Source organism: Anolis sagrei, chromosome 2 (genome assembly GCF_037176765.1).
Source record: "Anolis sagrei isolate rAnoSag1 chromosome 2, rAnoSag1.mat, whole genome shotgun sequence".
NCBI classification, from domain to species: domain Eukaryota; kingdom Metazoa; phylum Chordata; class Lepidosauria; order Squamata; family Dactyloidae; genus Anolis; species Anolis sagrei.
The window spans coordinates 140,367,300-140,384,540 of NC_090022.1; the positions used below are offsets into that span (position 1 = coordinate 140,367,300).

General features: G+C 40.5%; 1 protein-coding gene across 2 annotated transcripts in view; it reads right to left on the reverse strand.

Annotated features, from left to right (window-relative positions):
- The window catches only part of LIMA1 (LIM domain and actin binding 1), a 77,878-nt gene that overhangs the window by 49,461 nt on the left and 11,176 nt on the right, over positions 1–17,241 (reverse strand). For both annotated transcript variants that reach the window (XM_060764030.2, XM_060764025.2), the window contains exons 2-3: positions 10,279–10,415; positions 694–739 (exon numbers count right to left, since the gene is read on the reverse strand). In XM_060764030.2, the coding sequence (XP_060620013.2) occupies positions 694–739; positions 10,279–10,397 (165 nt within the window). In that variant the 5' untranslated portion in view covers positions 10,398–10,415. The remainder of the gene's footprint in view (positions 1–693; positions 740–10,278; positions 10,416–17,241) is intronic.

The following is a 17,241-nucleotide window of genomic DNA, read 5'->3' on the forward strand; positions in this document are numbered from 1 at the left end:
ACTGCTCTAGCGTTTTCAAGTATGCCTGGGTGGCTTTTCAACACCTCAAAACAGACCATTCTGGACTTCTGTCCTTGTCTGAGGATAAGAAGGTAGTTTTCAATGGCCAGATTAGGCAAAACTAGACTACATCTGTTTCAGTTGCAAAGCTTAGAAGAGAAAAGAAAAGGCACAAAATCTGAACAGCTGCCTTTACTTCAGAGCACAGAGAAGTCTATTCATGTTTTGAGGTTAGGATAAAGGACATGAGCTAGTATTTTGGGCCTGAGAAACTGAAATAATGAGTCAGTGCATGACTTCAGGGAAGTCACTTGACTTTCTTATGCTTCAATCAACCCCTGAAAAAAGGAGAAAGTGGGTCAGAAAAAGGTCCAGACTGAGTTGTAAAAGGTAACTTTTTGGACTGCAATCCCAATAATTCCCTGTTAAGGAGCCTGGGAATTGTAGTTCCTCCCTCCCTCCCTCCCTCCCTCCCTCTCTCCCTCTCTCTCTCTATATATATATATTTCCAGGCTTTGTGAATAACCAAACTAAAACAAAGGCAAACATTTCCCAGCCAATGCTGAATAAAAAAAGTCCAGACAGATTTCTTGGAGAAACGTAACAGCAGCTGCCAAGGAAGACAGAGAAACTGAGATGTTGGTGTACTATTCACGTTGTTATTCATTCCATTCAAAATCTTTAAATACTTACACTTCTTTTTTTCTCTGCAGCTCCTTCTTCTGCTGCCTTCTGATATCTTTACAGAAAGGGGAAAGAAACAGGGTGGAAAAAATAAGAGAGAAGCTTTAATTTGAATTCCATTTTTTCCAATGTAAAGTCTAGAAGCATTTCAAAAAAAGTATGTATAGAACACAAAGTGGAAACTTATTGCCTTCCACACAATGGCACCCATTATTATGGCATAAAGGTCCACAGAGACAGATTAATTATGGCATGCATTTACACTGACTAAGGGCCAGTCCATATTCACTCAGAGTAATCCTCAGTTGCTCGATAGATCCACATACGCACATGAACAGCTGGGGAGATGGGGTACAATGTAAGCCAACTGAGGAAGCACTACTTGGATCTGATTAACATTTTAATCCAACTAAAGATAATGTCACTATACATCTAATTGCTTTCAAGATGCCATAAGACACGAAGTTAATTTTACTTTAACAGACGACCTCGCACATTGTTATCAGCACATAATTCCCTTTGGTCTCACATATAATATGCATGGGGTGTGCACATTCCTGCAAGTCAGAGCCCCCACCCTCCAAATATAGAGGAAGAGAAAACTGTGAGAGAGATTTTTTTTCCAGGAGTGATAAGCCTACTGAGCAGCAAATGGGAAGGGGAGAGTCAATAATATTTTATGGGGCCCCATTTGTGATATCTGGTTGTTTAATATCTCAGAATTCATTCAAAGATTTCTCCACTCCAATCTCCCCTTGGGCTAACAGAAGCCAACATAAAAAAAACCCAGTTGTTTCTCAAGACAGATTAAAGCAATTAGCACCATGAAAATCTTAGGCTCTATTTGAGTACCACCCATGACTGACAGGCAATTTAGTGCAGATCCAACACACTTCCATTGTTTTGGGGAAAAGGAAGAGGGAGTATGAAAGGAAATTTTATTTCCTTATTCAGATAATGGCGGGATAGTGGTTGTTTGGGCTTCTTTTTTGGAGGTATGTTTTTTCCACTGAAGAAGCTGCATGCTTCTTTTATTTATTTATTTATTTATTTATTGCATTTATATACCACTTTTCTCTCCCTGAGGGGACTCAAAGAGGTTTCCAACATAATAATGGCAAAATTCAATGCCAATCATACATGTGAAAACTAAAACATTATAGGTGGACAATAAGATATAACTATAAATTAAAAACCTAACCATATTAAAACATAAACCAAAAAAATAGACATAAAACATAAAGTTAAAACATTGATAATACAATAATACAGTAGAGTCTTGCTTATCCAACATAAACTGGCCAGCAGAACGTTGGATAAGCAAAAATGTTGGATAATGAGGAAGGATTAAGGAAAAGTCTATTAAAGGTCAAATTATGTTGTGATTTTACAAATTAAGCATCAAAACATCATGTTTTTCAATAAACTGACAGAAAAAGCAGTTCAATACACAGTAACGTTAAGTAGTAATTACTGTATTTACGAATTTAGCACCAAAACATCGCAATGTGTTGAAACAGCTGTGGATCCGGGCAGGAGGCAGACTGCGTTGGCTGAGCAAAGGCTGGATAAGAGGGACTCTACTGTATTTGTATTAAAACCCATCCATTAAACAATACAATTTAAAAACAGTTATTAAAATTACTTAATGGCAGAAATTCAATGCCAACATACAGTACACAAAGAAATCATAATAACTAATTACTACATATAACAATGAAACTTAAAATCAATTAAAACTATTAAACATAAGACATACATAAAATTTAAACATTCAGACAAAGCATAAAATTATCCTAGTATAAACATTAAAATCCCATGATCGTAAACCATAGCCATTCCGCATTGTCATTGCACATGTTACTTAATTATTCTTAAGGTGGATGTGGCCCTAGATGAAAATGAGTTTGACACCCCTGTACTATAAAAACAAAACAAAAAAAATGCAAAAGAGGTTCTTGTCTGTTACATGTCAGTGATCTCCCCCTGTTTCAAAGGAGAATCATCTACCAGGAATATGATTGCCAGGAATCGGCTTGGAAGAAGGAGAAAGGCCTGTTCTACATTGCCATATAAAATCCAAATTACCATATTTGAACTGGATTATATGGCAGTGTAGACTCACATAATGCAGTTCAAATCAAAACATGTGGATTATCTGCCTTGATCATCTGGATTATATGGAAGTGTAGAATAAAAACAACAAAGAATAATCCTGAAAGATTGGGACAGGGCATGTATTTCAGTTCAATAATGCAAATCTAGGAGCAGGTGAAGCACGTCTGAACATCTGGCTGTGCATCTCTGCTGGCTAAACCTTGTTTATCCTCTTCTAGAACAACGAAGGGCAGGGCTACCTGCTTACAAATTGTTAATTGATTCCTATACCATTTTTATACCAAGGAGAGGCACAGGATTCTCTGCCTCAGGTGTCAAAGTAATTTGGCCAGGCTTGGTGTGATCCATTTTGACAGGGTGTGCACCCACTTGTTTTTTTGCTTCAAGCAGAAAGTTGCCTTGGGCCAGCCTTGTTTAGGAGCTGAGCTGCAGCGAATAGGAAACACATTTAAAGGATTCATATTGTCATCTTTCTTGAGCTTGCACACCACTCAATTAAAACTAATTAGAACAATTAACATCAATTAGATGACGTAGTATCTTCATCAAAACATTATAGCAGAGACAACTCCAGCGAAGAAGATGAGATATCAGAAGAGAAATTACCTACCTAGTACAAGAAAAGCCCGCTGGCATACAAATGTTTGGGAACATAGCAAGAGCATCAATTGAACCCCAAAGAGCAAAAAACTCCATGGTGGGCATAACCACTGAGACGTTTCTTTATATTTTGGAAACCAGTGAAGCAAGGAGGGGATTACCATATAGAAGGAAAATGTATCACTAAGCATCAGGAAAACCATGCTGGGTTAACTCCAATGGATGCAGTATGTGAGCTAGAACACCAATGGTGTCTATGCTCCTTCCCTTAAAATGCATAGTACACAAAGGTCAGCCAAGTTATCTGGACATCTGTGGCAGAAGATCCCACAGGACCCTCAGTTTCTCCCAAATAACAAATGATGTGTTGTCAAAGGCTTTCATGACCAGAATCACTGGGTTGCTTTGAGGTTTCCGGGCTGTATGGCCATGTTCCAGAAGCATTCTCTCCTGACGTCAGGTCATCTAAACATACGAATCTGTGGGCCCTTCCAGAGAGGCCCTATATCCCAGGACCTGATCCAAGTTTCCTGTTTATCCCATATTATTTGGCAGTGAGGACACATATAATCCAGTGTAAAGCAGAAAACCTGGGATCAGATCATGGGATGTAGGACCTTTCTGGAAGGGCCCTGTGATCATATCTTAATGGTGGAGCTGCAAATGATTAGCACGAAATTACAGTCTAAAACTCATACGTTCAACTCCTAGGCTACAAGAATCTCATTCTGCAACTCAGCTCTTTCTGCTGAGTCCCACAAAATACTTTGTTAATGCATGTTATCTATACACAGCATCTCAAAGGGCTGTCCTTACCTCCAGTGAGTTTAAGACTAGTGCTTTAGCCTCCCAGAATTCCCAGCCCTGTAGTGGCAATGCTGTCTAGGGATGCAAAGAACTGTAATCCAGGAGAACATGTCCACACACTATTCAAAGTCTAAAACACTGCATAGCTAGTCAGAAATGCAACTTCTGTAAGGTTTTCCTCTAAACCAGTGGTTTCCAACCTTTAGTCCTCCAGGTGTTTTGGACTTCACCCCCCACGACTCCCAACAGTGAGAAGCCGACTGGGCTTTCTAGGACTTGAAGTCCAAAACAACGTGAGGACCAACGTTTGGGAACTACTGCTCTAAACTCGGCCCTTTCAGATGAACAGTAGCTACTCCAAAAAAGCATTGCAGTCCTGACTGCTGCTCTTTGAAGCTTGTTACAACTAAATCTTACGAAACAAGAACTTTACAGCATCCCTTCGGCCACCAATAAATAAATAAGTAGATAGATAAATAAATATATCTAGGGGACCTCCAAGTTGCAGATGTTCTCTGCACTGTTTTATCAGCCCAAAGCCTCTGTTATCTTTCTTCAAATCAGAAGCTAGATATCTATTACTAGTTAGTTTCTCTGGCAGCACAGAAGTTTCCCCACACAGAATATTGATCCCCAGACCCTCTTAGTTTGCCCACAGCCCTAGTTTAAACCTACAGGCAACCATTCTATATAAACACATCCAGGCAGTTACCAAGTCTCTATTTTCCATGAGAACTGTGGATTATTTGGGATTTACTGTACTTCATAAAAAGGTGAGGAAATCCACTACTGATACGTTCAACAACATTAAAAATTTCCAGTGCATTTTAAGTACAAAAATAGGACCTCTGCTACGTAATGAACATAAGCATTGTGGAATGCTTATGAAGATAGGGCTAGGAAAAGCCTTTCTGCAAAAGTTCTAAGACACATTTCTGAAGGAGTGCTTGAAATACGATGAGGACCACGCCTCCTATTCTCCATATAGTACTCTTCCACATTCAGCCAGTTCCAATTTCTGTCATTTATTTATTATTTATTTATTTATTTGATGCACTTATTAACAGCCATTCTCAGCCCACAAGGGCGACTCATGGCGACTCATTTGAGAAGGCATTGCCATTTTGACACTAGCAAACGTTGTTGAAAACCTAATTACGCTAAGTAACAAAATTTGAAAAAAAATCTGTTTCTGGCTTGAAAGTGTTATTTCCTGTTTAATTGTGCAGCACTTACTTTGAAACTAGTTTTTATACTCTAGAAACTTCGTTTTTGTGGCTGCCACAAACTGTATTGAATTGGTTGAGACTCTTCTCAGACATTCATTGAAACATTATATCAATATGTGCTGTAGGATGTCCTGCAAAAACAAAGTTTTTGCAGTTTAATAAACCTTTTCCATGTATTTATGATAGAACCAATTAGGAAACGACATTTATTACATAGGCTCAAAAAATCGTGTTACATAGTGTTATGATAGCCAGTTCCTTTCACTTTGATTTCCCTCTGCTTATTGGAGCAGTGAATCCAGAGAAAGCATTCCCTGAAAACAGTAATGGGTGGCAAGCTGCTCTCCTCCCCTTAGTTACCACAATGTTTGTTTTCTTAGTTCTATGAAAACAGGTCAAAGTTCCCCAGTTCTCCTTTCTGCAAAGGAACAAGAGCTTTGATACAGAGATTTGGTTTAAAAATCACAGCAAGCCATAGTTTGCTTAACTATAATTTAGTATGATGTTAAAAGTGACAAAAAGTAATCACTCTGGGTTGCTATAAGTTTTCCGGGCTGTATGGCCATGTTCCAGAAGCATTCTCTCCTGACGTTTCACCTGTTACATAATCACTCTGCCCTCAGAAATCAGTAGAAAACAATTGCAAAGCAGATGAAGAGGGGAAAACTAACAAACCGGTCTAAAGCAGGGATTGGCAAGTTCCAGGACTGATTTTTGCTCCCGGACTCATAGTACAAACCACTAAAAACAAGGTACAGGGGGTTTTTATACCTTACTTGAAAAAAGAATTGACATTCACTTACAGCAGTGGTTCTTAACCTGTGGGTTCCCAGGTGTTTTGGCCTGCAACTCCCAGAAATCCTAACAGCTGGTAAACTGGCTAAGATTTCTGGGAGCTGTAGGCTAAAACACCTCGGGACCCATAGGTTGAAAACAACTGCCCTAGAAGCAAAGAGTTATCTTGGCAGGAGGGCTTGAATCCTGCACAAACATCCCTGTGGATCAAACATGGCCCCTGGGTTGCATGATTGTCTATATTGTGCCCTATTGTCTATGACACTGCTTCTTAAACTGTGAATACTGACCCCAAATGGGTTCCTCTTAGCTTAATGTTGGGGTCATGAAAAATTTGGCAACAGTAAAAGATTTCTGAACGCTAGCCATTTACACAAATCTGTCAGCAGCAACGTGGAGTGTTTACACAGGACTCTGCAGAAATTGCTTTTGCTGTACTCCACAAAAAGGAAAATCAGTCTATTTAGCAAGCCTTCCAAATGCTGATTTATTTTTATACCCATTTCATATGCATTTCATATTACCCAAAATAAACAGGCCGGCAGAACGTTGGATAATCAAAAATGTTGGATAATAAGGAGGGATTAAGAAAAAGCCTATTAAACGTCAATTACGTCATGATTTTACAAATTAAGCACCAAAACATCATGTTTTACAACAAATCGAAAGGAAAAAGCAGTTCAATACACAGTAACATTATGTGGTAATTACTTTATTTACAAATTTAGCACCAAAGCATCGCAATGTATTGAAACATCTGTGGATCCGGGCGGGAGGCAGGCTGTGTTGGATAATACAGAATGCTGGATGAGCAAAGACTGGATAAGTGAGACTCTACTTTACCTTTATACCAGGGGTCACGTAAAAATTTCTGGGGCCGAAAGGGGTCGTGACTGGAAAAACTTCAAGAAGCCTTTGCTTATAGTATGGCTTGTATGAATACATGTTAGCAAAAACCTGTGGTTTGAGTTATTTCACAACAGTACATATAAACACTGTACTTAGCTTTGGTGGAAATTTGTATAGACCAAGTGAAAATCCACACAACACACTTTAAAATGGCAAGTCTCAGTACAGAGACAACATACCGCCTTGCTGAGGCAAAATATGATCCTTAAACTAAGTAGTTCAGCCCTCAGGCAGCCTTTGTGCAGTTGAATCCACTGACCCAGGAGACAGAATAATCATCCTATTTTCATGATGCCAGCTTCTGTTTGCCTCCCTCTACTGGAAACCTAATTATTACATCAGAAGTTTCTTTTAGGGGTAGCTTTCCCCCCCCTAAAAGTACTCTGCAGACTTTGCCCTTTTTAACTTGATTGTTTCAAGTCAGCACTACTATCAGTGAAACTGAATCCATTCTCTTTCTCTCTCTGTCTCTCTGTCTCAATTCTGGCTGTTACCAGAATGGCTCCTTGCAGTCTTTTCCCACAACTTTGTCATTGTTGTGTGCCTCTTGAGTCTTTTTGCAAATCCTGGGAACCCTGAGGAGTACCTACATTTTTTTTTCTGGGTCGAGAGTGCATCATCCATCCAAGGTCACCCAGTGGGTTTTCATGGTTGAGTGGGAAATTGAACCCTGGTCCCCAGGGTTCAATTCAAACCACGACACCACGCTGGCTCTCTTTCCCACAATACTAAATGGAAATATTTCAGAACTTCCATAAGAAGCCCCACCTTTAACCAGGAAATAATTCAACAGAGAGTGGTAGTTCTGGAATTTCTCAGTCTAGAACCCCTTTGCCCACTCAATTACCCTGAGTTAACGTTCACTTTGGCCTTCCCATTCACACTATGGTGTGAAAACAAATTTCCCACAGTGCATGAGTTGAGTTGGAAATCCCACTATCCCAACAATTGGGAATTACTTCTGTGGGTGATGGGAACGACTGTCCAACATAGCTGGAAGACAACAGATTAGAGAAAGGTGCTGTAAAGAGTTGATCATTTGAATCTGCAAACTACAAGCACTTGTGGTTATAATGCCATTTGGTCAAAATGGTCATTTTACTATTAAACAACAAAGCTGTGCAAATGTGAAATGTGGCCAGGTGTATAACTCTACACAGGGAAAGCCTTGAGAAATACCTGACATTACATTTGTGGAGCAAAGGAAATGCAGCTCTGGACACTCATTTGAAGAGAGGGCTCTGGCTCTAGGAAAACCTACATAATAATGGAAAGTTTATTGGAAGCACAAACCCTGTTTGCAGCAGGATGGTTTCCATTTCGAACCACAACTGATTCTGTAGACTGGATCACTGCTGCCATTCAAAGCTTGTCAGTGTTTTACAGCAAGTCACATTTTGTTGTTGTTTATTCATTCAGTCCCATTCGACTCTTTGTGACCTCATGGACTGGCCTACGCCGGAGATCCCTGTCAGCTGTGGCCACCCCCAGCTCCTTCAAGGTCAATCCAGTCACTTCAAGGATATCGTCCATCCATCTTGCCCTTGGTCGGCCGTTCTTCCGTTATCCTTCCATTTTTCACAGCATTATTGTTTTCTCCAAGCGTTCCTGTCTTCTTATGATGTGGCCAAAGTACTTCATCTCTGCCTCTAATAGCCTTCCCTCCAATGAGCAGTTGGTCATTATTTCCTGGAGTATGGACAGGAGTATGGTATCCACATCATATTCCTATCAAAATGTTGCTGAGTTGTGCATGGGTATCTTTAGACCATTAATTTGTCTCAGGCTGGGAAACCTGTTGCCTTTTAGCAGTTGTTGAGCTGCACCTCCCAGCATCCCCTTCTCGTTGGCTATGCTGGCCGATGCCACTGGGAGTTTCACTTCTACAAAAATTGGAGCCCTGTAAGATTCTCAATACTGGTTTATCTGAACAGATGTGTTATTTCATGTAAAAATTATGTTGGCTTTTAACACCATTATCCCCTGACATTTTTATTTTGTGGAAGTTTTTTTCCTTCATTGATCTTCCCAGGTGTTATCTAAAAAGGAACAGAGCTTTAAATGTAAGGAGACACCTTTCAAATAAAGACTTGTTTTTTAAAAAGTAGGGCAGGGACAGGAAAGTATTCCTAGCTGCCAAGAGTTACCACCGTCTCCAAACAGGACTGGTCAAATTTCTCATTCTTTCTGAAAGAAGGTGTTTCAACATGTCATGGTATGCTATTGAGAAATGGGCAACTATGAGATTGGTTTTTATTTTTCATTTCCTGCAATATGACAAGTGCTTCTTCAATTATTTGTGCAAGACACTTCTATCCAAAACTGGTCTCTTTCCCCTTTGATAAGCAAAGCACACATTGAGAAAACAACCACAGAAGAACAGATTTACTGCTCAGAGTAATGCAGAAAACCCATCCACTGTCTCTACTTTTTAAAAGTCAATGGAATAAAGAGGGAACAATAGCGGCTTGCATAAAATATATTCATGAAAAGTGCACCAAAAAGTTTGGGACATAAATATGAATACAATCAGCCCTTCATATCAACAGATTCAACCACCCACGGTTTTAAAATCCATCCCCCCCCCCCCCAGAAAATCCCCATGGCAAACTTTAACTTTTATATAAGGGACACGACTTAATTATATCATTGTATATATATTTTTTGTGTCAGGAGCGACTTGAGAAACTGCAAGTCGCTTCTGGTGTGAGAAAATTGGCCGTCTGCAAGGATGTTGTCCAGGGGAGGCCTGGATGTTTTACCATCCTGTGGGAGGCTTCTCTCATGTCCCCGCATGGGGAGCTGGAGCTGACAGACAAGAGCTCACCCTGCTCGCCAGATTCAAACCACCAACCTTTCAGTCAGCAGTCCTGCCGGCACACAGATTTAACCCATTGCGCCACCGGGGGTTCCATATTGTATATAATGGGACCTAACCATCCGTAGTGGGGAGAGTCTGAAACCAAACCCAAGTGGATACTAAGGGCTCATTATATTGCCTTCAAAAATTAGGGGATAATCTCAACATCCTGCTCTGTAAGTGAAGCGAAACTGTTTTTTCCCCCTCAGGAGTTTGGAGTTGCATCAATACTCCAAAGAAACACAGTTCGTTCAGTCAAGGAGTAACAGAACTTACTTTGAAAACCTCTCCATAAGAGCAGAGGACTTGTTCTTGTTGACAAGGGACAGCTCTTTGGCAGTGATCCTCAGAGAATGGGAAGTCCATTGCCTTCTATTAAATGGAGATGGCTCCATCTTGAAATGCAGCAGTAGCTAGAAAGGAAAAGAAAGACAAAAAAAGGACTCATTTTTACGCCACACACTCCTCTTCCCCCCCAACTCCCTCCCCACAGTTTGACTTCTGAAATTCCCCTCATTCCACTGTCTCTAAATGACAGCAACTGCCCACTCTCAAGCTCTTAAAGAAAAATCCTAAGAAGTTTCACGATAGATTCCTTGCAAGATGCTTGAAATAATCTTAGTTTAAACGTTATGAAACCTGATCATGGCAACAACAACAAAAAAAAACTACTCCCACCTTAGTGTCTGGATAATCTGGAAAATCTATTTTATTCTGGTATAATTTACGATGTGGATGTGTACTTACCATATATACTCGAGTATAAGCTGAGCTTTTTCCAGCCCTTTTTTAGGCTGAAAAAGCCCCCCTCAGTCAAGGTTATTTATTATTTCACTCTGTTGTTGTCATTATTATTATTATTATTATTATTATTATTATTACATTTATTATTTAACACTATTATTATTATTACATTTACATTATTTTACTCTATTATTTATTATTATTATTTTGTTCTATTATTATTGCATTGATTATTTTACTCTATTATTACTGTTACCATATTTCCATTATTTTACTCTAATAATATTATTTTTATTACATTGATTATTTTACTCCTATTATTGGAAGGATACGTAAGCACATTTGCATTGAAGAAGGTTAGAATAATGGTGATGTATTGTGAGCTCAGCCTCATGTAAGCCGCACCGAGTCCCTTGGGGAGATGGTAGCGGGGTATAAATAAAGTATTATTATTATTATTTAATCAGAGTTGGACAGTCTTATCTTAAATTACAGTTTTATGTAAATATTCAAAAACATTTAACATACTGATGCCTCACTTAATGTAATTTTATTGGTATCTATTTTTATTTTGAAATTTACCAGTAGCTGCTGTATTTCCCACTCTCGGCTTATACTCGAGTCAATAAGTTTTCCCAGTTTTTTGTGATAAAATTAGGAGTAGACAACGTGATACTGAATACTTCCATAGTAAATGTGTATGCTTCTTCCTGTTATAAATATTCTCTCCTGTTCACCTTCAAGAAACTAGCCTAGAGGGTGTGCAGTGATATTAGTAGTTATAAAACCTACACATGCTAGTGCAAAGAGAGGAAGCCAGATTACTATCTGGGGCGAGCTTTAGGGAGCATACCACCCCCCCTTTTAAAGCAGCTCCACTGGCACCCAATAGGTTTCTGGGACCAATTTGAAGTGTAGGTGATTACCTATAAAGCCTTATACGCTTATCTTTGAGACTGCATCTCCTACGAACCAGTGCAGGCATCAAGATCTGCTGGGGAGGCCCTTCTCTCAGTCCCACCACTGTCTCAAGCTCGGTTGGTGGGGACGAGAGAGAGGGCCTTCTCGGTGGTGGCTCCCCTCCCTAAAGAAATTAGATTAGCCCCTTCTCTCCAGGTCTTCCAGGTGAGTCTCAAAACATGGCTCTTCAGACAGGCCTTTGATCCTGAGTAATCCATGGAAAGCTTAGAGAAGACAATAATGCTGGGGAAAGTGGAAGGAAAAAGGAAGAGAGCCGACCAAGGGCAAGATGGATGGATGGTATCCTTGAAGTGACTGGCTTGACTCTGAAGGAGCTGGGGGTGGCGATGGCTGACAGGAAGCTCTGGCGTGGGATGGTCCATGAGGTCACAAAGTGTCAGAAGTGACTGAACGAATAAACAACAATCCATGGCCAATGTGATGAATCATTGATAGTACTGGCCCGCACTCCAACTGATTGTTATGACAGATAGCTGGCCAGGAGATCTCACTGCATTTTAGGAATTTTATAATTTTCAGTTTTTTATAATTTTATTAATGGGATTTTTATGCACTGTTATTATACTCATGTCATTGTATTTATAGTTATGTATTGTTGTCTGCATATGTCACTTGGAGTGCTTCTATGAATCGCCCTGAGTCCCTTTGGGGAGAAGGTGGCAGGGTACAAATAAAGATGATGATGATGATGATGATGATGATGATGATGATGATTTGTAGAATAACCCCATCCAGTTATAATTTAAATGCAACCCTGCTCATTAAACATCTTTTTCATCAGCCTGCCCTATATGAAGCAGGCCAGTCACCTTGTCCAGGTCTTAACTTCAGTTTCAAAAAGCAAAGCTCTGACAGCAGCAAGACCCTGTTCATAGCAAATCCTGAAACTGGTTTTTCTGCTTTAGTAGCTTGGGAAAGTGACCTAGCCACTGAATCCATCTGGGAGGAAATTGCACACACAGACACAGAAAGAGAGAATGACCAGAGGGACAAACACTCCTTCTGTTCTTTGACACTGAAAACCCCACGAGGGCATAGATCCTCATGGATAGGCATATAGCAGAATGGCAAGAGGAAGCGCCAAGTCGCTTTGAAGTCATTTAGGCAAAACTAGACCTCCCTGAAGCAGTCATCTGCACTCACCCTCATCTGCCCTGTTGCCAAGTCAAGTAGATAAAGAGGGGTCTGAAGAAAAGAGTAGAGCAAAGGACTGCAGGGTGGAGTTAGTCCAACTCCTCACTTGTATGTGCCCCCTTTAATGCCCAAACTAGAAACTCCTGCTGTTTGTGATTCAGGCAGACATAAAGACAAACAGGGCTAATTTGCCCTAAACTGGAAAGAAATTATAGGCTGGAATATCTTGAATGCCATCATATTTAATTTCATGCATGCCAATCTTTTCTTTTCTATATTGACATGCCATTCTGCTGCTCCAAACACACACACAATGTATTTCTCACTCTCTGACCAATAAGCTTAAACCGTATACAAACAAACATCCCTCCACAATCCATCTTTATGGCAACACTGTGAGATATGTTGAGCCAAAAGATAGTGACTGGGAGAAAATTACCCAAGGAATGCCATTACTCATTGGGAACAAGACTCAGGCTTCCCAGTTCCTAGTACAACCAGTGGTTTCCATGAAGGTGAGGCAGTGCATCCATTGCCATTTTAGTTCAAAGCTTAAAACAAACTATTCAAGTTGCTGAACCCCAAATGGGCTCCTCTTGGTCTGCATATATCCCCCAGATACATTCAGACCAACATCCAGCATTGTTTCAGACATAATCCCCACTGACATTAGAGCACAACACATAAAACATGATCCCATACTGTTTGACATTGCCAACCATTAAACCACTTGGTTGTCGTTTGTATTCATAGGCCACTAATGCCAAACTTGGGGGCCCCTGGTGGCGTAGCAGGTTAAACCACTGAGCTGCTGAACTTGCTGACCGAAAGGTTAGCGGTTCGAATCCAGAGAACGGGCTGAGCTTCTGCTGTTAGCCCCAGTTTCTGCCAACCTAGCAGTTTGAATACATGCAAATGTGTGTAGATCTATAGGTACCGCTTCTGCAGGAAGGTAACAGCGTTCCATGCAGTCATGCTGGCCACATGATCTTGGAGGCGTCTAGGGGCAACGCTGGCTCTTTGGCTTAGAAATGGAGATGAGCACCACCCTCAGACACAACTAGACTAGATTGTAAGTTGCTCGGAGCACCTTGGTGGAGAACGACTAATTAAGAAATAAAGTGAAGTGAAGTGAAGTAAAGACTTAATGTCAGGGGAAACCTTTACCTTTAATGCTAAACTTGGAGATGAGAACAAACTGATACAAGAAGAGTTAAAATCAAAGTCACTAAACAGGCAGGAACAGATATCCAGTGCATGGACACAGAGAAAATGCTCTTACATCCTGAAATGTATACTGTGTCTTTCCTCCCCTTGTTAAACCCTATACGTTTGTGCATATTTCAGGTGATTTCTGCATTTTATTGCTTGTAAAGCAGAAATTGCCAGTTGATCGCAGAGCGGAAAAGGGAGGCAGGGAAACAAGATGAGAGACACGGTGTATATTTTAGTACTAGGGAAACTTTGTGTTCTCAGAGATCAGTCACTAGAACACACTGGCCCACACTGAAGACTGGGAGTGGGACAGGTTTTTCCTTATGAGCCTCATTAGAAAACAAAAAATAGTTCTCGTATCATGTGGTAACCAGCTCAGGAAATACAAAGAGCCATAAAGTATGATCACGTTGAGCCCCCCTAGGCCAAATACGACTGAGAAGAACAACAACTTCTACCTAGCAGCACAGAAGGCCTTATGTAAACAGTATAATCATAAATACTATGGGTTTGAGTTGTTAACAATATAAGAATTTAAAATGAAATGTGAAGAAGCATTAATTCCACCCCCTCCTATTTCATTATACTGTATATACTTATAGATAATTCCTGAAATTTCAGTAAAAAGAAAGCAGTCCCCAAAATGGGTCAACTTATCTGCTGATTATCTGTAACTCTTTAGCAAAAACAAAACCATCTCTCCCCTGAGTAGAGTGGCAAAAAGTGAGAGCTTAGGCCATCCTGGGAGAACCTAAAATAACCACCACCCCCATCACTATCCCCGATCTTTCTGCTGCGGCTCCATTTATGACCTTCTGAGTGGAAAATGGGGTAAGTGGCCAGAGGTGAGTGGCCCAGAGATGGCACTAGCCTTTTGCCCTCTCCATGGAGTGACCCTTGACTTATCACATTAAAAGCCATAATTTTGTCCCACTAAATGTGGCCTCAACTTTCACACAAATATACACAATAGGAACAGAAAATGCATAATATGGCCACACTTTCTTTTTCATTTTCCTCCTAAATACTGCCAACATGAAAATCCCTCAAGAGCATCCAAACAGATAATGGAAGTTGTATCTGAGACAAAAGGCAGGCCTGTGTCCCTACAGTTATTACTTTTCTTCTTCTTTATGCTTTTAAACGGTTTGTCTGATAAAGAAGCCAGTGAAACTTTGAAGCATTGCATGAAGAATCCAACCAGTCCACACTTCAGGAAATAAAGCCCACTGGAGGAAAAGATAGTAGAGGCAAAGATGAAGTACTTTGGCCACATAATTGAGAAGACAAGAAAGCTTAGAGAAGACAATTATGCTGGGGAAAATGGAAGGAAAAAGGAAGAGGGGCCGACCAAGAGCATGATGGATGGATAGCATCCTTGAAGTGATTGGCTTGACTCTGAAGGAGCTGGGGGAGGTGACGGTCGATAGGGAGCTCTGGCGTGGTGGTCCATGAGGTCACAAAGAGTCAGAAGCAACTGAACAAATGAACAACATGAAGAATCACTCTTTTGTACATGTTATTGTATTTTGCTGCATAGCTAACAGTCACCACTCAATATATAATCAAAACATGCAATTTTCCCAAATCCACTCTCAAGTATCACTTTCCACTTCATCACACTAGAGAATGAATCCACTTTAAATACAATTTCTGCCTCCTGCAGAATTCTGGGGTTTGTAGTTTATTGAGGCTGTTTAAGGCTCCTCCCTAAATTACAAATCCCAGAAAGCTGCAGGATGCAGAAAATGGATTTAAGTGGATTCATTCTCTAGTGTGATGAGGTCCTATGTGAAACAAAGAATGTGCCCTGGAGCCACTTCATCCATCATTTCAAGGCAGGTTTCCTTTCTTATGGTTTTCCTCCCACTATTACTGTTCTTCCTCCCATCAAGTGAACCAAAATTCCCAGACATCTCACAATCCCTCCAGGATGAAATTTGCCAAGAGATATGAGGTTCGTGACTTTCTGTCTCTCGTCCTCTTTATCTCGACACACCCAATGCTGGCTCTCTGCAGCAAAGGGTTTTTTGCTAATGAGTTAATGTTTACACATGAACACTCATCTGCAGAGTAAACATTGCCCCATGCAGATCCCAATGTCCCTCCCTGCAGGAACACAAGCTTCGCAGAAGGACAATGCTGGGCAAAGAGGAGCCCAAAGCAGTGTTGGCTGTGGTAAGTAGTGCAGAATCTGATCCATAACTGGGAAAGGAGTCAACTTTCCTCAAGGCAGAGTCTTGAAATTCAATCCAAGCAGCGAAAAGAACAGCAAAGGGAGAAATAAAAGGAGAACAGGCTGCCAGGCACACCAGCCTCCTCCTCAGCAACAGAAGCAAAACAGTGCCTGACACAGGATCCGAAGCACTAACAGAGGAATCATTACCGTTGCCACTTTGCTGAAGTATCACTCCTTCAACAACATTCAGCAACAAGATTCAGTTTGGCTTAGTACCTTTTGCTAGGAAAAACAGAAGGGAGATGGAAGACTTTCAGGAGGCTTGGCAATGCCCAGGAGCCTTTATTTCCCCCAAACTAAGTCCACCTTTCTCCCCGCAACAATAAAAAAAAGTTTATAGCAAAAGATATCTGCTGCTTACCTTAGTGACAAAATTGCCTCAACACCAACTGTGCAAACTTCCAGAAAAATGATACCACCAGGAATTGCTATTTCCTGTATCTGTAGAAACATATATTGCGGGCAAGGACATAGTCTTGCTTTTTTGCCAAGAGTACAAAGATTATTATCTACATTAGGTGTTTCATAAGGTTGTTGTTAATACTAATAAAGAACAATATGACTGGGATATTGGAGAAATCAGGAGCAAATGGCTCCTTCTGAAAATTAAAAGAGAAGAAAAAGTTCAAGAGAGACATCAAAAGCAAAGGACTAATGACACATCATGTTGCTCTTAACAAAGTGATCTCTAATTTAGGAACGGGCTAAGGTGAAGCAGTGTTCAAAATTAGGAAACCAATATAAACTGCACCTCACACTTTCCACTCATGAAAGCCTGAGGATGCTGCTGTATATTTCGAGAGTATAACAGACTTCCACCAGAGTAGATATAGTAGTATAATGAGCTGCGGTGGCACAATGGGTTAAACCCTTGTGCCAGCTGAACTGCTGACCTGAAGGTCAGTGGTCCAAATCTGCAAGCTCCA